Source organism: Peromyscus leucopus, chromosome 3 (genome assembly GCF_004664715.2).
Source record: "Peromyscus leucopus breed LL Stock chromosome 3, UCI_PerLeu_2.1, whole genome shotgun sequence".
Taxonomy (NCBI): Eukaryota; Metazoa; Chordata; class Mammalia; order Rodentia; family Cricetidae; genus Peromyscus; species Peromyscus leucopus.
Window position 1 is genome coordinate 54,237,323 of NC_051065.1, and position 20,196 is coordinate 54,257,518.

Here is a 20,196-nt window from a genome sequence, read left to right on the forward strand (position 1 = left end):
AATGATATAAAGATGTATCATATTTGTTTATGTTGTATTTGTTTAATTATGTAAAGATGTGTTGCTTTTTGATCTTGCATGCCTAAGGCACTTGATTGGTTTAATAAAAAGCCAACAGCTAGGCAGTAGAGTGATAGGTGGGGCTGGCAGGCAGAGAGAATAAGTAGGAGGAGAAATCTAGGCTTTGGTAAGGAGAATGAGGGAGAAAGACAGGGAGATGCCCAGGGCCAGCTAGCCAGGCAGCTGCCAGCCAGACACAGAAGAAGCAGGAAAAGTAGGACATACAGAAGGAAAAGAAAAAGGTGAAAAGCCCAGAGGCAAAACATAGATGAAGAGAAACAGGTTAAATTAAGTTATAAGAGCTAGTGGGACAAGCATAAGATAAAGTCAAGCATTCATGTGTCTTTATTTGGGAGCTGGTAGGCAGCCAAAAGAAAGCTTGCTGCACTTAATATCCTACAACTTTTAAATTGTAACTATAAAAAAGTTACCTACTGTCAGTGAAAATAAGTTATACAGGCATAAAGACAGGTATATAGGTGTGAAGACAGTTAACTTTATGAACAGTAAAGACTTACTATCTGGATTAGTTACTTTCTGTTGCTTTGATAAAGTAACATGACCAAAAGCAACCCATGGATGGCAGAGTTTATTTAGGTTATGGTTCTAGAGGGAGAATTCATAACGGCTGGGGAAGCATGGCAGCAGAGGGCAGTAATAGGAAGCTTAGAGATCACATCTTCCACCACAAACACGAAGCAGAGAGAATGAACTGGAAATGGGACAAAGTTATGAGCTCTTGAAGCCTGCTCCTAGGTGCACCTTCTAACCCCCAAACAATGACATCAACTGGGTACCAAGTATTCAAATGCCTGAGTACATAGGGGACATTCTCATGCAACCCACATTATCTACAGTTTCAATCTACATTCTGACAGACAGAGATGAGTCTGTTGTTGGATCATAAACTGAAAGTAAGACGATATCCATTACTTTTGAAATTTATTTATTTTGAGTTTTGGTCTTTGCTGCTTCTCCTTTTTTCCTTTGTGACTCTGGGTCTCAGATGGTCAGGCCAGCTTGGACTCACTATGAGGTGAAAGGTAAATAAATTCCCGATGCTCTTGCCTCCACCTCCTGAGTGCTGGGATTCCAGATAGGCCTCACTTTCCTAGCTCTTGGTCTTTGCTTTTCAAAAGTGCTTTTATTTTACTGTACCACCTATTTTTTTCCCTCAGATAAACAAAAGGTAATAAGAATGAACCTAATTTTAACGTGATGAAGCACTGTTGCCATCATTTATCTGCTTTACACAGTTCAATGGTGACATGGGTGAAAACGTAGGAAAACATGCAGCTTCATAAGATCCCATGGGTTAAGTAAAGAAATTGTACAAAGAAAATGTTGAGTGATAATGTTAAGAGAGAGACCTTACTTTTGTCAAAACAAGCAGAAATAGTAGAGACAATCCAGTCTGTGTGAATGCACATGGAAATTACAGAACATGCTTGGGATGCTGTGACATACTCTGAGCCAAACTTTATCTTACTATCAGTTTGTCAAGGAACAGGGTCAGTAGAGCAGAGCTGAATGAATGAATGAACAAATGATTGTATTGTACCTGTATAGAATCTGAGACATTTTAGCCCAACTTGACAACGCTTAGATTGGGTTCACAGCTCCTCCTTGCCGACATTTGAGCCCAAGGCACACTTGTATGAGAAAGGAAGTGTGCGAGGAGAAAAACAGATTTTTCAAGTTCAAGTAACTGATGCTTGATCTTTAGAATCAGCACCCTTTCATTTGAGTAAGGATTTGCGGAGAGCATGGGTTTTCCTCCCTCTGTCTAACATAGCTTAGAGAACAGACGTTTACCTTATGAAGTCTTCTTCCTCTTCCCTCTTGGGCCTCAGCTGTTTGGGCTGAGCCATGTTAGTCCAGTTTGGCAGTGATTTCAAGAGCCTGCTGATATCATCATCTTTTGCCCAAGATGCACTGATGACAAGTTTCTCTTCCGACTGGACAATGCCCCTGAAATGGCCACAAAGAAATGGACAATTTAGAGTCATACACAGTGAGCGTTTTCTTCTGCCTTTGCTATAGAAAAAGATGGTATGCCCATCTCTCTCTTAACACAGTTCATCACCTGTGCTGGAAGCAGCGTTATCTCTTCCTGGGTCACACTGCTGGGAAATGCCACTCTCAGAGTTCATTTTAGGTTTCCAATTTGTTGAATAAGCTAATAATATTGATTGTCCAGCTTATAATTGTTAATATCTTATGTAGAACACAAATGTATGGAAAGGTTTAGTTGGACCTTTTAAAAAATATTCAAAAAATAAAAAGTAGGAAAATCATGTTTTTAAAATGCTATTTAAATGACCAAACAGTGGTACCTGAATGGTGACATAAGTGTTACAATAGACTGTTTTCTGACTTTTGGGTTTATGCTACCAATTAGTTCTATGTGAAAGTAGCTTTTGAATGATGGACAAATATCCCTCTATTCAAAACAAACCTACCATCATAAAGAAAGCCTGTGCTCCAAATGTCAGGCAGGGAAAACTTTTGATTACAGATAACTCTACTGGGCTTTGGCTGGTGACCTAGAGTTGACAGGCTTCTAGTCCTTTAATAGGGCCCATGGGTTCATTATTAATGCTGCCCTTACTAGAACATACCTGAAAAGTCACCTTAAATGTTCAATTTCAACTTAATTAAAAAGTTTCTCTTTCTACTCAATATTTCTGCCACCAAAGCTGGTTTTAAGGGTCTAAAAATTCTCATCAGCAGTCCTTCCTGACAGAAGTGACATTTACTTATGGAATGTTCATGAGCTGGACATTCTTCTGACGACGATGATCAAGTCTCCAGTCTCTGGAAGCTTCTCACATCACAAGCATGGATACCTTTCAGTGCTAAGCATCACACTGAGATACAGCATACATTTCAGATAAATATAAATGGTGCATATGTACTTATAAGAAAAGTGCCTTCACCCAACAGACATTTCAATATGCACAGGCAAGAAAAGATGAGGCCTATAAACCTTGACTCCTTGCAGCCTGACCAAAGGTACCATGGTTTCATATTGCAACAATACTGCCCTGGTTCTTTTAAAATAAGCTAGACTAGGACAATTTTTTCTAGCTTACTTCAAGCAGAAATGTTCTGATAAAAACTGTTGTCAGAAATAAAAACTATGACAGCAGAGTCTTCTTCCCTGCCCAGTCTTCCAAATTACTCTCATGGGTGGGTGCCCCTTATTCTTGTTTCTCCTTTATTTCCTTCGAAGTTTCTACTATTTCTGTTTGTTTGTTTTCTGAGACAAGGCTTTTCTGTAGCTTTGGAGCCTGTCCCCGAACTCTCTCTGTAGACCAAGCTGGCCTTGAACTCACAGAGATCTGCCTGTCTCTGCCTCCTGAGTGCTGGGAATAAAGGCGTGCACCACCACCACCCAGCTACAATCTCACATGCAAATCTTATAGCATGACACCACCTCAGATGTATAACATTCCATTTCAGGCAAGTCCTGAATAGTCTTTGGCAAACTGAAAAATGTGTCCTCTCCATATTTAACTTGGTGGCCACTTAAAACACTTATCTTGTAGACCCTCATTGGTCACCACTACATCCTTTATATCTGACAGAGAATGGAGAGCACATATTACACACTTGAGTTTCTCTCTTCAGCAGGCATATTCAAATACATTTCATCTTCCTTTGTTATCCTGCTCTTTCTTCCTATATGTCACATGTCTCTCCACAATGCATTTTCCTGGTCTCTGTTTTCTAAATAATAGACACATGATTTTCTCCCTTGACACAGAATTCCTCTCTTCCAAAATTCTTCTCTCTCCTTTAAAAACATCCCACCAAATGATTTGATAGAGCATCTGAGTTTTCTGGTTGGACTCATGGATGAACCCATCCCTTGTACAACTTCTGCACAGGTGAAAGCTCTACCCTTTTTGCATTGCAGGCTGAAGTGTCATCTTTTCCTTTTTTGCCTCTACTTGTAGTCTGATACCTTTGTGGTCCTCTCAGCATCAGCCTTACTTGTTCCTGTGGCTTTTAATTCCTTTTTCAGTCGGGGAATATGGAGAATTGGCTTCTTTTTGAGTTTGATTACCAATTAGAAATACTTTTTTGTTTTTTTTTTTGGTTTTTCGAGATAGGGTTTCTTTGTGTAGCTTTGCGCCTTTCCTGGAGCTCACTTGGTAGCCCAGGCTGGCCTCGAACTCACAGAGATCCGCCTGGCTCTGCCTCCCGAGTGCTGAGATTAAAGGCGTGCGCCACCAACGCCCGGCCTAGAAATACTTTTAAAGCTAAATATTTATACCCATTTTGTATATGTTAGAAGGAGGAAAAGGGCTTCCTAAATCTATTTTCTCCACATTTTTGACAGGTAGTTAAAATTTAGTCTTAAGCCAAATGCAGTAATGGTCTCAAACCAGCCAGCCTTCCCATGATGTTGACCTACCTTATTGACATGTCTTAAATCTTAAGGCTCTTTGACTATTCTGAAGCTTCTAATGTTTTATTTCTCTTTTCTTTTCTGTATCTGCTTTTTCTTTTTATATCATTTCCTCCTGGTTCTATTACTGCTACCTGAATCCATTTGGGAGCCAAAATGATAGCTCCTTTCCTGTGCCCACACCTTACATGCTGAGTCCTTCAGGCCTATGCATTTCTCACTTGGGCAATCTTGTCTTCTGGACAGATTAATGACTCCTCCATCACATCTCTGGGGAAGCATCACTTCTCATTCTTGTTCCTACATTTGAAAGGTTAACTAGAGAATTCTTAGTGGACAGTTTCACCAATATTTCAAAGTAAATGAATCAAAAGGAACCCAGTCATTTCCATTTCTCTCTTTCCCAGTAGAAACCTGGCATGCCCTATTCTAGCCATGATGTAATCCAATCAGGAATATGCTCTTCTTTATCACCAACAGTGACCATATCCTATTAGTACCACATCTTTAATATCTTATGAATAGTCATTTCCTGTCCAGACTCACTGCCATTAATTGACATTTAAGCCCTAATCATTTCTCATGTGGACTTGGCAATGACTCAGGGCCTGGGCTTCTTGCCTAGAGTTATGAGACCATTAGTCATGCTTATCCTGCCAGAGGGGTCATCTCTGTAAATTAAAATACAATGCTAGTCCCCTCTTCAGAACCAGACAGCAGTGTGTGAACATCTACCTCCTTTGTCCCTGCTCACTATTCCAGGCCACTCCCCCATGCAGGTTGGCATGCTGGCTGTACATCCTATCCAGAAGGATAGTTCCAAAGTTCCAAAGTAGGATGTGTTGTTTCCCCTTCTTTATGCTCTCATATCCTGTTTGGATGTTTTTACTCCCTAAAGGTTACTTGGGTTCCATCCCTGCTATTGTTGTGTGCATCTTTTTGTGTTCCACTCTCATGCTAGAGGTTTTTGGCCTTGACTGTGCACTAGAATCACTTAGGGGAGCTCTTAAAAACAAACAAACAAATAAACAAAAATAAAAAACAAAACACAAAACAAAAAAAGAAAAAGAAAAAACCTGGATGCCCAGGCCATATCCAGGACTAAACAAATCAGAAACTGCGTGTGTGAGTAGCATGGAGGATGCAATCTTTAAATTTCTCAGGTGATCCAAACTGCATGCCAGGGTTATAAATATCTCTCCCCTCACTGTTTTTTAAAACAAACAAATAAACAAACTGGGATCACAAATTTAATGAGTGTGCTGAGGATAGTTAATTTCTTGTCAGGATTTTTTTTTTTAATCTTAGTACCTAGCACGATACCTGATAAGTGGAAGGTTTGTAAAAACTGAACAAGAAATAAGCATAAGACTTCTTTCACGAGTCTGGATAACTCATTCTTCTGAGGCCATTTTAACAGGTTCCCTTTCTCTGTGCTTAACTCAGACCAGTCACTAAGCCAGTAGCTTTCAGCCAAAGCACAGGTTTATTCTATGCCTCTCTAAATCACTAAGATCAGAAGTCGTGAATTAACGAACATATGTGTCTCTCACTAAAAACTCAACAGAAGAAAAGTCCTCGGAACAGAAAACAAATGAACCAAAGAGCAATTGTTGACAATCCTTGCCCTGTGCTCCACTTCCTCCTAGGTGGTCTATTATGTGGAAAGACTCCTCAAAACCCTGCTTTCTCTGTGAGGAGTTTGTTGACCATGACAGCATACCACGATTTCTCTCTTTGGAAAAGACACAAAGCACAAACCTTTGCTTTTATATGGATCGCCTACCTCTTAGGATTTCATTCTATACAACAAAGTTGGCCTGTGGATCCCACCTGCTCACCAGTTGTCTTTTTATGTCCTAGAAGCCATTTAAAGGTTGTCATTTTTTAAATTGTTTCCAAAAAATTAAAGAGTAGTATTTGTAATGTGGGTAAATTATTTGTAAAGTAAATGTCAATGTCATACTCACAAGGAACCTTAGCTGAGTGGTTCAGTTCCCTTTAGAGCCACATTAGAGGTCAAATGCTGCTTTGCAGACTTAGAAGCCCAAGCCAAATCACTTTTCCAATTCTTAAATCCTGAGCCTGTCCATGGAAAATGATTGTATCCATACCTGTGAGATGGCATTATATATTTTGGAGGGGTGTGGCTACAATCTTCTGTTTTAGTACTTCATGGATCACAAGAAACTGCATCTAAGATACTCACTGTGTTAAAGGTACCCAGATTATTTACTTAGGTCTCTTAAAAACACTGGTTTGCTCGAAAAAGTTCAACATTATATTACTACCTGAGGAATGGCAATATTAATTAATCCAAATGTTAGTAGGCAGTGTATTAATTCATATTGGAATAAAGATAAAACCATAAAGCAATTCCAAATACCTAACCTGAAATACTGACATCCTGTAGGAAATAATTACCCTAAAGGAAAAATTTCATTCAAATGACAACTGTCTTTATTAGTTTTTCATTTTGTAATGAAACAAATCAGGTGGGTTATAAAATTCCAGGACATATCTAAACAGCTTCAAAAAAGGACCCCAGTATTCCCAACAATTATTCTGTAAGAGGAATGGGGTTAATCATTCCAACCAGAACCCATAATCTACCAATTAATTCACAGTTCGATACGCAGCAGACAGAGCCATCTGTATAACTATTTGTATCCTTCCCAGAGGGGAGAGGAAAGTAGGTGTGTTTCTAGAAACAGGTGATGGGTTGCCATGAGAAGAGTCTACCCTCCAGACATGGCTGAGTGGATTTCATTCAGAAAACATCTGCTGATGTCAACCGGCTCATATGTACACTTCTCACTCACTGGAACAGTTGGGAAGTGCAAGTCTGCACAGTCCCTAGACACAGCTGGGGTGGTGGGGCTTTCATTAGGTAAACAACCAGGGGCAGGTGGGGCTAATTGGATTCAACTGTTTTGTGACAGCCAGGGCATGATGCTTACTTTCCCAGACTGAATCTTCCAGAAACTTCAAAAACTAGAAGCCAAGTTAGACAAATGAACCAAGGACAAGTCTAGCTCAGATGAAGCTGTGGTGTTAGTTGAGTTTATAGACTATCAATGACTGAGCGTGCATCAGATGAAGCTGTGGTGTTAGTTGAGTTTATAGACTATCAATGACTGAGCATGCATCAGATGAAGCTGTGGTGTTAGTTGAGTTTATAGACTATCAATGACTGAGCATGCATCAAGCCAAACTTGAGCTCAGCACCACTCAACCACCAAGTGATAATGACAGTTAGGGATACAGGAAGAGTTAGCATCATGCTGCAGAAGAAAACCAAACAAAACCAACAGTTCTAAAATACTAGCTATTGATAGGTTCTATGAGAGCGGAAGTCACTATTGTGGGTTGTGTATCCACTGCTGGGCCTGCCAGGCCCCACTGCCAGCTGCAAGTCTATGGTAACACAGGTCTGGTTAAACTCAATGGATCACCAAACAAAACAAACAGACATGAATGTGAGCAAGACATTTTTGGGGTTAGGGAGTAGATGGGGATGGGGGAGGATAGGGGTTGAATGATCAGCATGCATTACATAGGCACTTGAAAGTGTCAAAGAAAAATACGATTGACTGAAAGAAGGGAAGGAGGAAACTGAAGAGGGAGGGAGAAGAAAAAGAGAAGGGGGAAGAGGGAGATAATAGTAATCATAAGGTTAGACCATAATACTTAAGAAAAGAGACAGAAATACCAGTAGGTCTTTAGGCTCCTCACAGAGCTGCAGATGGGTGTGTCTTAGCTAAGGTTACTACTGCTGTGATGAAACATCAAGATCAAAGCAAGTTGGAAGGAAAGGGTTTAGTTCACTCATGGTTACATACAATAGCCCATGTCAAAAGCAGTGTGGGCAGAAACTCAAGCAGAGCAGGAACCTGGAGGCAGGAGCTAATGCACAGGCCCTGGAGGAGTGATACTTAGTGGCATGCTTTCCATGGCTTGGTCAGCCTTTCTTATTCAACCCAAGACCACTGGCCTAGGGGTGGCCCCACCCACAGAGGGCTGGGTCCTCCTACATCAGTCACTAATTAAGAAAATACCTTACAGGCTAGCTTATAGCTGGATCTTATGGAAGTATTTTCTCAACTGAGGCTCCTCTCTGATGACTGCAGCTTGTGTCAAGTGGACATAAACAAGCCAGCAGAGAATGCATACTTCTTCCCAGGAGACACAAGCCAAGAAGCATGTGGCAACAGTGCAGGCAGTCCATGGAAACAGTCAAGCGGACTCTAGGGAAGGAGGGCTTGGATCTGAGTGTTTGCTGAAGTTAACTCTTGAAGATAATTTAACAACAATCTTCAAAGAGCAAGTTTGCATGATACTGTTTGTAAGTGACTGACTTTTCTTCTGACTTTTTAAGAAAAGGAATTACACTGTAGCATAGGCAGTGGAGCAAAAATTAATGTGAAATGTGCTTCAACTGTCAATGTTCAGATTTTCCTTTGGCAAACAAATTTAAATAATTCGATGTTTGATATCCTTGAGATGTTTATAGAAAGACAGACCAGGCAGCCACTTTTAAACTTCCCATGTCCTCTTACTGCACTTAGGATAAGATCCTAATCTCTGGTTTTAAGATCCTTTATCAAGGGCTCTTAATCCTGGTTATACATCAAAACACCCCCAAAACATTTAAATATATCTACCAGGCTCCCAGTCAGAAGCTGGGCCCTGACTGGGCATAAAAGTGCTCACACCATTCTACTGTGTAGCCAGAGAAGAGCCAGGATCTGACTGCTGCCTGACCCCTAGTCCGTCTCCTCACGTCGGCTTCTGTCTCTGCCTGGGAAGTCGTTCCACTTCTCCACAGCCAAGTTTAAGCGTCACAGCCTCAGTGAGGTCTTCCTGCTCCTTACTCAGAAAACTTGTTTTGCAAAATCAAATCATTCTTATTACTGAAGCCCACTTTTTCCCTTCGTCACTAGATCATTACCTGTCTCTTTCCATTAGAATGGAAAAGCCATGATTGCAAGAACTCGCCTCACAGATTCATTTCTCTAAGTTTAGCCCTCAGCATACCACTGCATACCCAATTCTTTTGTATTATAAATTGACAAATTATAATTTTACACATTCATAGAGTACAAAGTGATACTATGATTTACGAATATAACATATCCACCACTAAGACACATCATTTTTCTGAGGACAACATTTCAAACTTAGTCTTAATGACTCTGAGCACTGACAATACATTTCAACAAGGATGGGAGAAGCCTTACTTGTTTATCTGATGGAGGCTTTGTACCATTTACCATCACTACTCCAACTCCCCTCCTCCAAGCATCTGGTGAGCACCCTTCCACCCTCTCCTCACAGACCTGAGGATATGTCTTTGTGTCTGCCTCATTGGACTTAGCATAGTATTTTTCTATTCCATCTGTGTTGTCATAGATGACAAAATTCCTTTTTAAAAAGCTAAATAGAAACCCTTTGTGGATATGCACCACATTTTCTTTATCCATTCATCTGTTGATGGACACTTGGGTTGATTCCATAATTTGGCTATGTAAACAGTGTTTTAGTGAACAGGGACTGCAGACATCTTTTTGACATACTAACTTTAATTTGGGGAGTAAACACCCAGAAGTGGTATCTCTAGATATAATTTTATTTGTAGGTTTTTTTTTGAGGAGACCCATTTTGATTTTTCCACAATGACACCACCAAGTTATCCTTTCAGCAGCAGTGTATAAGTGTATAATATCTCCTCTCTACACCCCCACTAGCAGTTAATTTTCATCTTTTTGTTAACAGCCTTAATGACAGTTGTGTGGAGATATTTTAAAATTTGCACTTATTAAATCATTAGGGATGTCCAGCTTTTCTAAATACATCTGTTGGCTATTTGTACATCTTCTTTTGAGAAATTCCTATTCAGGCCTCTTATTAGTTTTTCCTTTTTGTTTTGCTTTGTTGTTAGTGGTGTAGGATTCAAATCTGGGGCCTTAAATAAGCTAAATGGGCACTCAAGTTACACCCTCACACTCTTTATCCACTGTTAATGAAATTTGTTGTTATGTTTTGTTTGTTTGTTTGTATGGAGCTAAATTTTCGACAGGGTTTTCTACTAACTACTAATAAAATGTACAGCTTGGAAATATTTTCTCCCAGGTGTAGGTTGTTTCCTCTCTCCTTCATTTCAGTACCCAGACCTTTGGTAAGCGTGTTTTTTTTTTTTTTTCTTTCATCCTCCCCATATTGGAGGTCAAAGCTAAAAACATCTATGCTATAAGAATGCCATGGAGATGTACTCTGCACTCTCTTTGTAGTTTTGGGTCTCACGTGAAGGCTTTGACTACCTGCACTTGGTTTTCCTGTGTGACGGGAGATGCTGCGTCTCCTCTCCTATGCACACTCCCCCACACTGCAGCTGAAGATAGTTGCACCCTCCCAATATGAATTCTTGGCACTTCTGTCAAAACTCAATTAACTGTACATGCATGAGTGCATTTCTGGGCTCTCAATTCTCTTCTTCTGGTCAATGAGTCTGTTCTTATGTCAACGCTGTGGTGTTTTAATTACTATCACTTTGCAGCATAGATTGAAATCAGGTAGTGTGATGTTTCCAGTTTTGTTCTTTTAGCTCATGACTGTCTTGGCTAGTTAGGGTTTTACTTTTGTGGTTCCACATGAATTTGATGTTTAAAAATACTTCTATAAAAATATATAGTAGGGGCTGGGGAGATGGCTCTGTGGGTAAAAGCGCTTGTTCTGCAAACAACACGAGGACCTGAGTCTGAGCCCCCAGCACTCACACAGAACAATCAGACATGGCTGTGCATACCTGGGGACCCCAAGATAGGAGGACTGAAATAGGTGGATTCTAGGAACTTGCTGGCTAGCCAGACTAGCCAAAATGGTGAACTTCAGGCTCTGTGAGAGACCATGTCTCCAGGCAATAGGTGGAGAAAAGCAGACAAAGATGAGGACAGCCTGTTCTACATACATGAGCATGGATGCAGGAGTCCACATGCTCATTTGCAAATACCAAAAACCAATTCTTGTGCGTGCGTACACACCCATCCACATACACACATACCCACCCCACCCCCCACACTGGAATTCTGAAAGGCATTGTGTGGAATCTGTACATTACTTTGGGTAGTATGGCCATTTTGCTATTTTTACAATATGACTCTTGACACAAACATAAATTATCACTCTGGTTACTGTGCCTTCCATTTCTTTCCTTCACACTATCACATTTATAGTGTTCAGTTTTAGGTTTTTCATCTCCGTGGTTACATCTGTTCCTAAGTATTCTTTGTAGTCTTTGTAAATGGACTGTCCTCCTGATTTACTTCCATTATGCTTATTCTCAGTACATGGAAGTGTGATTGACTTCTGTTCTCTGCAAGCTCACTGCAGTCTTTTATTAGTCCTAGCTGTTTGTACTGGTAGAATCTTTAGATTCATCATCTGTGCCACTGATCATGTCAAAAAGCAACACTTTTCTACTTGCTTTTCTTTCTTTCTTTTACTTACTTGCCCAGCATCTTGTCCTGCCCAGATCTTGAGGAAAAGATTTGAATATTTCACCACTGTGTTTTATGTTAAACTGTGGATTTACTGCATGTGGCTTTAACAGATGTATTCCCTCCACAGCACATTTGTTGTAGTGTCCTCAAGAGAGGACACTGAGTTTTGTCAAACGTTTTCTCTGCATCTAATGAGATGATCACACAGCGTTTGTCCTCCACTGTTAATGTGATGCATCACATTTATTGATCTGTGGATGCTGATGTGTTTCTACATTCCAGGGATAAATCCCACTCGATCACAGGGAATGATCCTCTTAATGTGCTGCAGAATTTGATTTGCTAGTACTTGGTTGAGAAATTTTGTATCTGTTTGTTGAAAAGGTTGGTCTGTGGTTTTCTTTTCATATAATGTCCTTGCCTGTCTTCGGTATTAGGCCCTCAATAATTCCTGAATAAATCAGGTAACAGATTGAATGATGGAATGATATATTTGAAGTATAAACACTGGCGACACAACAGAAGGCATAAAAACATCTTTCCTGTGTCATCAGCAAACCTTAACAATGCCATCAATGAATGCAGTAATAAGCAAATATACTAACACAGTAGTTACCAGTCTAGACACTATTCTAAGTTCTTTACACATGCTAAAGCTTTTTGTTTCTTATGTGTGTGCATGTGTGTATGTGTGTGAGTGTGGTATGGTATGTGTATGTGTGTATATGTATTTGTGATATGTATCTGTGGTATATATGTGTAAGTGTGGTATGTATGTTTCTATGTATGTGGGTATGTATGTATACATATATGTGTGTTTGTGTATGACTGTATCTCTGTGTATGACTGTATATTTTTACATGTATGCATGTGTGTGATATGTATTGTGAGTGTGGTATGTATGTTTATATGTATATGTGTATATATGTATGTATATATGTGTGTGTTTTGTGTGTATGTGAATGCATGTCTCTGTGTGTGTCTGTGGTGTGTGACTGTGGCATACATGTGCAAGTATGGATGTTTGTATTTGTGTGGTATATGTATGTATACATATATGTGTATGTATGTTGTATATGTATGTATGCAGGTATGTGTGTATATGTATCTGAGTGTGGTATATGTATGTAAATGTGTTGTCTGTGTGTGTATGTTGTGTGAAGTGTTTAGTGTGGTATGTGCTCATTTTTGCTTGTGAGAACGCATGCCTATAATGTACACTCTTGGAGGCCTGCTCTCTCACTTTCAACCATATTCCTTAGAGATAAGGCTTCTTATTAAATCTGAATCTAGGCCAACAGCAAGACCCAGAGATCTTCCTATCTCTGCTCCCCTCTTCCTCAGTGCTGGGGTTACAGATGTCTGTGTGGCCATGCCTGACTTCTGATTTCGGTGTTGGGTCCTCAAGTCTTTATGCTACACTATCCAGCCCTCAGCTCACTGAGTCATCTCTGCAGCATGTTTACTCATGACACAGCAATCCTGTGTGGTAGGTTCACCACTTCCATCTGGTGGAGGAAACACCTAAACAGCTGAGTGCTGGGGTAGACCTAAGCTGGGCTCACGCTGCTCTTCTGGAGCATGGCCTCCGTATCACTGTATAGTCTTCTAAGCCTCCTGAAACATTTCTAGGTTCCCCATTACTTTTTTAATTCCATTGCTTATGTGGGCTTTTGAGTCAGACAGAGTTAGCTTCTAATGCATGCACTACGTCTTCCACAATCTGCCCTTCGCCACATTATTAACCTTTCTGAACCTCTGTTTTTTTATGGGTAAGGTAAGGAGAATCCAATTTAATAGAATCGTTGAGTGACTAGATAAGCTAATGACTTATAAAGTCCTCTGCACTGTGACTATGCATTTTATTGAGTATTTATTTCCACTCAGTCCAGGTCCTTATTACTGTGCATCAAAGTTACTGCAATAGGCTCCTATCTGATCATGGTAGGCGAGCTAGGCAGGAGAAATGAGGTTCACTGCTTCCTAAAGAACTTATAGGTCACATAGTTAGGGAGCAACATCTGGAACAACTGTTTGGGGCCAAGAGAACAGATGGCATGTAAAGTAAAGTGAAGGGGTGTGGTGATATATTGTGTCCCCCAATACATCGTGCATCCTAATAAACTTATCTGGGGTCAGAGGACAGAACAACCACTAGATAAATATAGAGGCCAGAAAATGGTGGCACTCACACCTTTAATCCTAGCATTCTGGAGGCAGAGATCCAATCAGATCTCTGTGAGTACAAAGCCACACTGGAAACAGCCAGGCATGGTGGCACACGCCTTTAATCCCAGGAAATGATGGCAGGAAGCAGAAAGGTATATAAGGTGTGAAAACCAGGAACTAGAGCCTGGTTAAGCTTTTAGGCTTTTGAGCAGCAGTTCAGCTGAGATCCATTTGGATGAGGACTCAGAGGCTTCCAGTCTGAGGAAACAGGAGCAGCTGAGGAATTGGTAAGGTAAGGAAGCTGTGGCTTGTTCTGCCTCTCTGATTTCCAGCATTCACCCCAATACCTGGCTTCAGGTTTGATTTTATTAATAATACCTTTAAGATTCATGCTACAAAGGGGTTCATCTGGTCAATAACCATGAGTGCCATGATATGGAGATGGATTATGCTAGTTCTGAGAGGTAATTATGCACCAAAAGTCACAGTAACTTCCTTCTACAACCTGAGAGGAGAGTTCAGATAGTGATTTAACCAGTAGCACACATGACAATCACTTCTAAAATTACAGTTGCCAAGGCCTAATGCTCAGTGGACAAACTGTGGGAAATCTAATGTCTTAAAATTTCTCCTAGCAACTTTGATGGGAACCCATAGTTGGGGAATAATGTTATGAAAAGAAAAACATACATATATCAATAACTGGTCAAATAATAATACACACAGAAATGTAAGTTGCCAATGGGACAACTTCAGAAGCACATTACAAAAGGTCACCTGACTCATGCTTTCTATGAAGTAAATACTACATATTTTATAATATTCATTTGTTTGTATTTTATATTTAATAAAATCATGTGTGGTGGTTTGAATGATGGCCCCCGTAGGCTCATGTGTTTGAACACTTGGTCTCCAGTTGGTGGAACTGTTTGGGAAGGATTAGGAGGTGTGGCGTTGTTGAAAGAGGTGTGTCACTGGTGTGGGGTGTGAGTTGTTAAGAGTCATGCCATTCCCAGTGTGCCTGCTCTTCCTCCTGCCTTTGGGTTGAGATATGAGATACCAGCTGCTCCTGTCATCATGCCTCAGTTCTGCTATCATGGACTCCAATGCTTTGGAACTGTAAGCACAATTAAATGTTGTCTTCTATAATTTGTTTTGGTCATGGTATTCTCCATCATAGCAACAGAAAAGAAATGAATACACCACGTCAGTGTTGAGTGAACCAAAGAGGTGGGGGAAAACAGTCTTTGTAGGCAGAGGGTAGTTAGAGCTGGGCAGGCCTTTGCAGAGGGTTCCTCTGGCTCACGACTTTGATTTCTCTCATGTTTACATTTATTAGGTGGGCAAATGTTCAAGGCAAGCTCAACTCTGCTGTTGGTCCTACAGGAAAGGTGCCTCTGGTTATGCAGGGATATTGAGAAATATTTCCTGAATCTGAAGGCATCTATGAATGTCCCATTTTCGCTAGTTAACACAATGGGCTCTTCCATATCTCCACTTGGACCATGTTGTCCATCCCATACCAGCCATATAGTTTTCTCTGACTGATTGGGAACATTTCAAAGCTTCCCTTTCCTACCTATCCCCGCATCCTGCCCTTGTTTCTATTTCCTCACTTTCCCTAATACACCCATTTATCCCTTCTGCTCCACATTCAGTTCAGCAAAGCTTCCTTGTTCATCCAACAAACATTCCAAAAGGCCAACAAGGTATCCTGAGTTGGGCCTGTTCCTTACCATCATAGTTTATCATAGTAAGTGTGCCCTCTTCCATCTGGAATCAAATCCAGGGTCCTTTGAATGCAGTCAAGTGCTCTACAGCAATTCCACTGAACCCTAGGCTCAGCTAGCAAGTGTGTCCTGCTGCACGGTGTCTTCACACTTTAGCATAAGTTCCAGCTCTTTTAGGAAGACACAGTGAATAGCTGAAAGGTGAGTCCCCAGCTGCTTATAACCCCCGACAGTATGCTTTGTCTGATATTAATGGAGTCTCTAAGTGTATAGCAGAGGTTTTATTTGTATTCTCTACCAAGTAGGTCCAAAGTTATGGCAGCGTGTGTGTGTGTGTGTGTGTGTGTGTGTGTGTGTGTGTGTGTGTGTGCCACACAAGTGTGTATACGCGTGAGTGCGTATGTGCATACACACACTGTACCAGCCCCTGGAAAAAAATTAATGAAGTGATGCTAAATTAGAATGAAGAGGAACTTTAGACAACTGTGACCTGCAAGCATTAAATGACACTTTGGGGACAGATGGAGCTGCTGGTTGACTCTCAGGGCAAAGAGGACAAGCATGGTGAGAGAAGCATTTGGCTTGGAGGTGGCACAGTAATAGACAGACTGCCTGAATGGGAACACGGTACATTTCAGAACTCACAACTGAGCTTCCTTGGTGCTCCAAGGGGTGTGACTAATTAAGGAATACACTTCTAGGCTCCTTTCCCTTTGAGGGAACATCTGTATCCCAAGCATGTACTATGACATCATTCCAGAGCAGACTTTTTCTCCAGAGCGCTGGGCTCACACAGAAGAGATGCCCTGACCTTTCCTCAGATCTTTAAACCTACAGCTCTGCTCAAGTTCTCCTGGCAGACTCAGAAGACAAACTGATTCTCAGCAGAGGGCATTGTGAGCTTGGGGATTTGACAGCTTCTGAAAGGGATCTGCTGAAAATCACGAGGGAGAAAGTCAGATTGCAATGTTTCCCTGCTTCCTCCCTCCATCCCTCCCTAGTGTTATATCATTTTGGATCATTTGAATTGTACATGCTTTCTATTTAAGTCAGTCATTTGCTGGCAGCAAAACTAGAACATTTCCTGTTTTTCCTCTCACTGTAATCAGGATTTGGTTGTCCAAATTAGGACTGCCCTAATTACTCCTCAGCAGGTGCCAATCCGGGGGAGGGCAACAGACTGAAAGGGAGGAAGTAAGGACACTTTGAATCTTCAGAGTCACACAAGAAGAAAACACATTTTCCCTAAGCCTGAAAAACCTGATTAAGTCACAGAAACACACACCATGGGGTTGTGTCTGGACAATGTACACACATGACCATGAATTGCTGTAAAACAAGCATAAAGATGGTTTTCTACTTATCTGCTGTCAAAGCTTTACAGATTTGCTTTTTCTAACTCAGAGATGAATTCAGGTTATACCCATAATTCAGCAGCCATGTACATCACCCCCAGACAGACTTGTGTGGAATAATCTGACTGTTGAAATAAGAAGTGCACATAATTCTGGAGACGTTGGCTCTGTGTGTGCGTGTGCGTGTGCGTGTGCGTGTGTGTGTGTATGTGTTTCCAAAGTGGTTCAGTCTCTTAAACAAAAGAATCAGGATCATTTTTAGGAGGACCAAAGCAATGGCTGTGGTCCAAAGGAAGCACGCATGGGCTCAGGGGGGAAATGCTTGCTCAAGCCTGATGACCTGATGCTTTAGTTAGGGTTTCTATTGTTGTGATGAAGCTGCCATGATCAAACAGTAAGTTGGGGTGGAAAGGGTTTATTTGGCTCATATTCCCACATTGTAGTATATCATTGAAGGAAGCCAGGACAGGAACTCAAACAGGGCAGGAACCTGGAGGCAGGACCTAAAGCAGAGGCCGTGGAGGGGTCCTTCTTACTAGCTCACTCCTCATGTTTTGTTCAGCCTGCTTTCTTATAGAATTCAGAACCACCAGCCCAGGGATGGTACCACCCACAACTGGCTGGGCCTTTCCCCATCAATCACCAATTAAGAAAATGCCCTACAAGCTTTCCTATAAGCCCCGATCTTATGGAGCATATTCCCTTATTCACTACCCCCTCCCTCCCTCTATCCTCCCTCTCTTCCCCCTTCTCTTCTATCTCTCCTGAGACAGGGTTTCTCTGTGTAACAGCCCTTTGTGGTGATATATTGTGTACCCTAATAAACTTGTCTGAGAATCAGAGAAGCAGAACAGCCTGCTATTAGATCTTACCTCTACAAAATCCTCAGTCTAAATAGAGTGAATTCCTATTTGCTCACACCTTATATACCTTTCTCTGTCCAGATATCACTTTCTGGAATTAAAGGCGTGTGTGCTTCCCAGTACTGGGATTAAAGGTGTGTGCCACCACTGCCTGGCTCTGGTTCCAGTGTGACCCTGAACTCAGAGAGACCCAGACAGACCTCTGACTCATGAGTGATAGGATTAAGGGTGTGTGCCACCACTGCCTGACCTCTATGTCTAATCTAGTGGCTGGCTCTGGCAAGGTTATTAGGGTACACAATATATCACCACAGCCCTTGCTGTCCCATAACTTGCTTTGTAGACCAGGCTGGCCTCAAATTCAGAGATCCACCTGCCTCTGCCTCTTGAGTGCTAGGATTAAAGGCATATACCACCATGCCTGGCCAGAGGCATTTTTTTTTGGTTTTTCGAGACAGGGTTTCTCTGTGTAGATTTGCGCCTTTTGTGCCTTTCCTCCTGAGACAGGGTTTCTCTATGTAACAGAGAACTCACTTGGTAGCCCAGGCTGGCCTCGAACTCACAGAGATCTGCCTGTCTCTGCCTCCCGAGTGCTGGGATTAAAGGCGTGTGCCACCACTGCCTGGCAGGCATTTTCTTATTTGAGGTTTCTTCCTTTCAGATGACTTTAGCTTGTGTCAAATTGACATAAAACTAGCCAGCACACCTGAGTTCCAGCTTGGGCATGCACACAGTGGAAGGAAATGACTGACTCCCACAAGTTGTCCTCTGATCTCAATATGAGTACCATGGTATGTGCACATGTGCACACTACCCCACAATTAATAAATATAATAAATAGGAGATGGTAAACATAAGTTTCCTTGGAAATATAAACACAGAAACAACTGAATTTCTATCCATAAAAGAGTCCACAGTGAATGAAACTATTCCCATTTCTCATTTCTGTCTAAAACCAACCACTCTACTTGCGTATGAGATCCCACCCTTACCTACCTGTCCCCAACAAAGCTTCACAGTCTCCCTTTATTTCATATACTAACAATCTTCTCTTTCTATTAAATATTTTTTAAATATAGATATGCATATATTCCTCTTTGGAAATGACTCACCAAATATAACATATCTCCATGTGACCTCAGTTCTCTAGCTACTACCATAATCCTGTTCCCCTCTGTGGTGGCACTAATTATAGTTGTCATTTCTGTACCTGTATTTTCCTTTCTCATCCATGCCATTCTGTTTTGCACCCTAATGCCCCACAGGAACAGCTCTTGAGATGGTCCCCACCTTGGGAAAGCCACTACCCAGCCCATGCTCTGATTAGACCCAACAGCAGCATCTGGCTCATCCCTTTGTTTGGCTTGCACATTACATCCTTTTCATTTTCCTGTTTCACTGGCTGTTGCTTCAGTCTCCTCTGACAATTACTCCTCCTTCTGCACACTTCTGAGGTCTACATTGCTGTCAACTGTGCCACAGCTAGCTAAGCTCATCCCAAGCAGGTTTCACCAAGTCCCACAGCTTCACACACCACTCCTACCACATGCTAATGGCTGATAAATGCCTAACTCTAGGCCAGGGCTCTCTCCTTTTGATGAGTGTATCCAATTGCTACCTCCGTGTGTCCATGTGAATGCCTACTAGAAACTTCAAATTTAGTTTTGTATAGGAAAACATTGAACAGAGCAGCTTAAGTTGAAAAATTAGGGGGTGCCTCTTGGGTAATCCTTGCCAGGTGAAAATGTATGTATTGTATAGTCTTTCTAGCTGGGAGCCTGCCTTTGGCTCAGGAACAGGCCTTACAGCCAGTGGGAATGGCAGGTTTTTACCTACTCATAATACGACCAACTGTCTAGCTGTCCCCAGATCTGCAATATTCTCCTCCTCAATGGAGACTGATGCAGAATTTAAAGTAGAAGATGGGAGGACTGTGGCAACATGAGAATGCCATCTGCACTGGGTGTGCACACACTATCCTGGGAAGATGCTGAAGGGAGAGCTGCACGAAGAGGGTTAGGCTTTGGACCTGGAAACCACCGAGATGTCCGTCAACCAAGGAATGGATAAAGAAAACATGGTAGATTTTCACAGTGGAGTGTT

General features: G+C 41.4%; 1 protein-coding gene across 1 annotated transcript in view; it reads right to left on the minus strand.

The window, feature by feature from the left end:
* Exoc4 (exocyst complex component 4) overlaps window positions 1–20,196 on the minus strand; it is a 754,883-nt gene that overhangs the window by 140,133 nt on the left and 594,554 nt on the right. Inside the window, exon 13 of the mRNA XM_028866155.2 lies at window positions 1,876–2,031. Within this exon, the coding sequence (XP_028721988.1) occupies window positions 1,876–2,031 (156 nt within the window). The remainder of the gene's footprint in view (window positions 1–1,875; window positions 2,032–20,196) is intronic.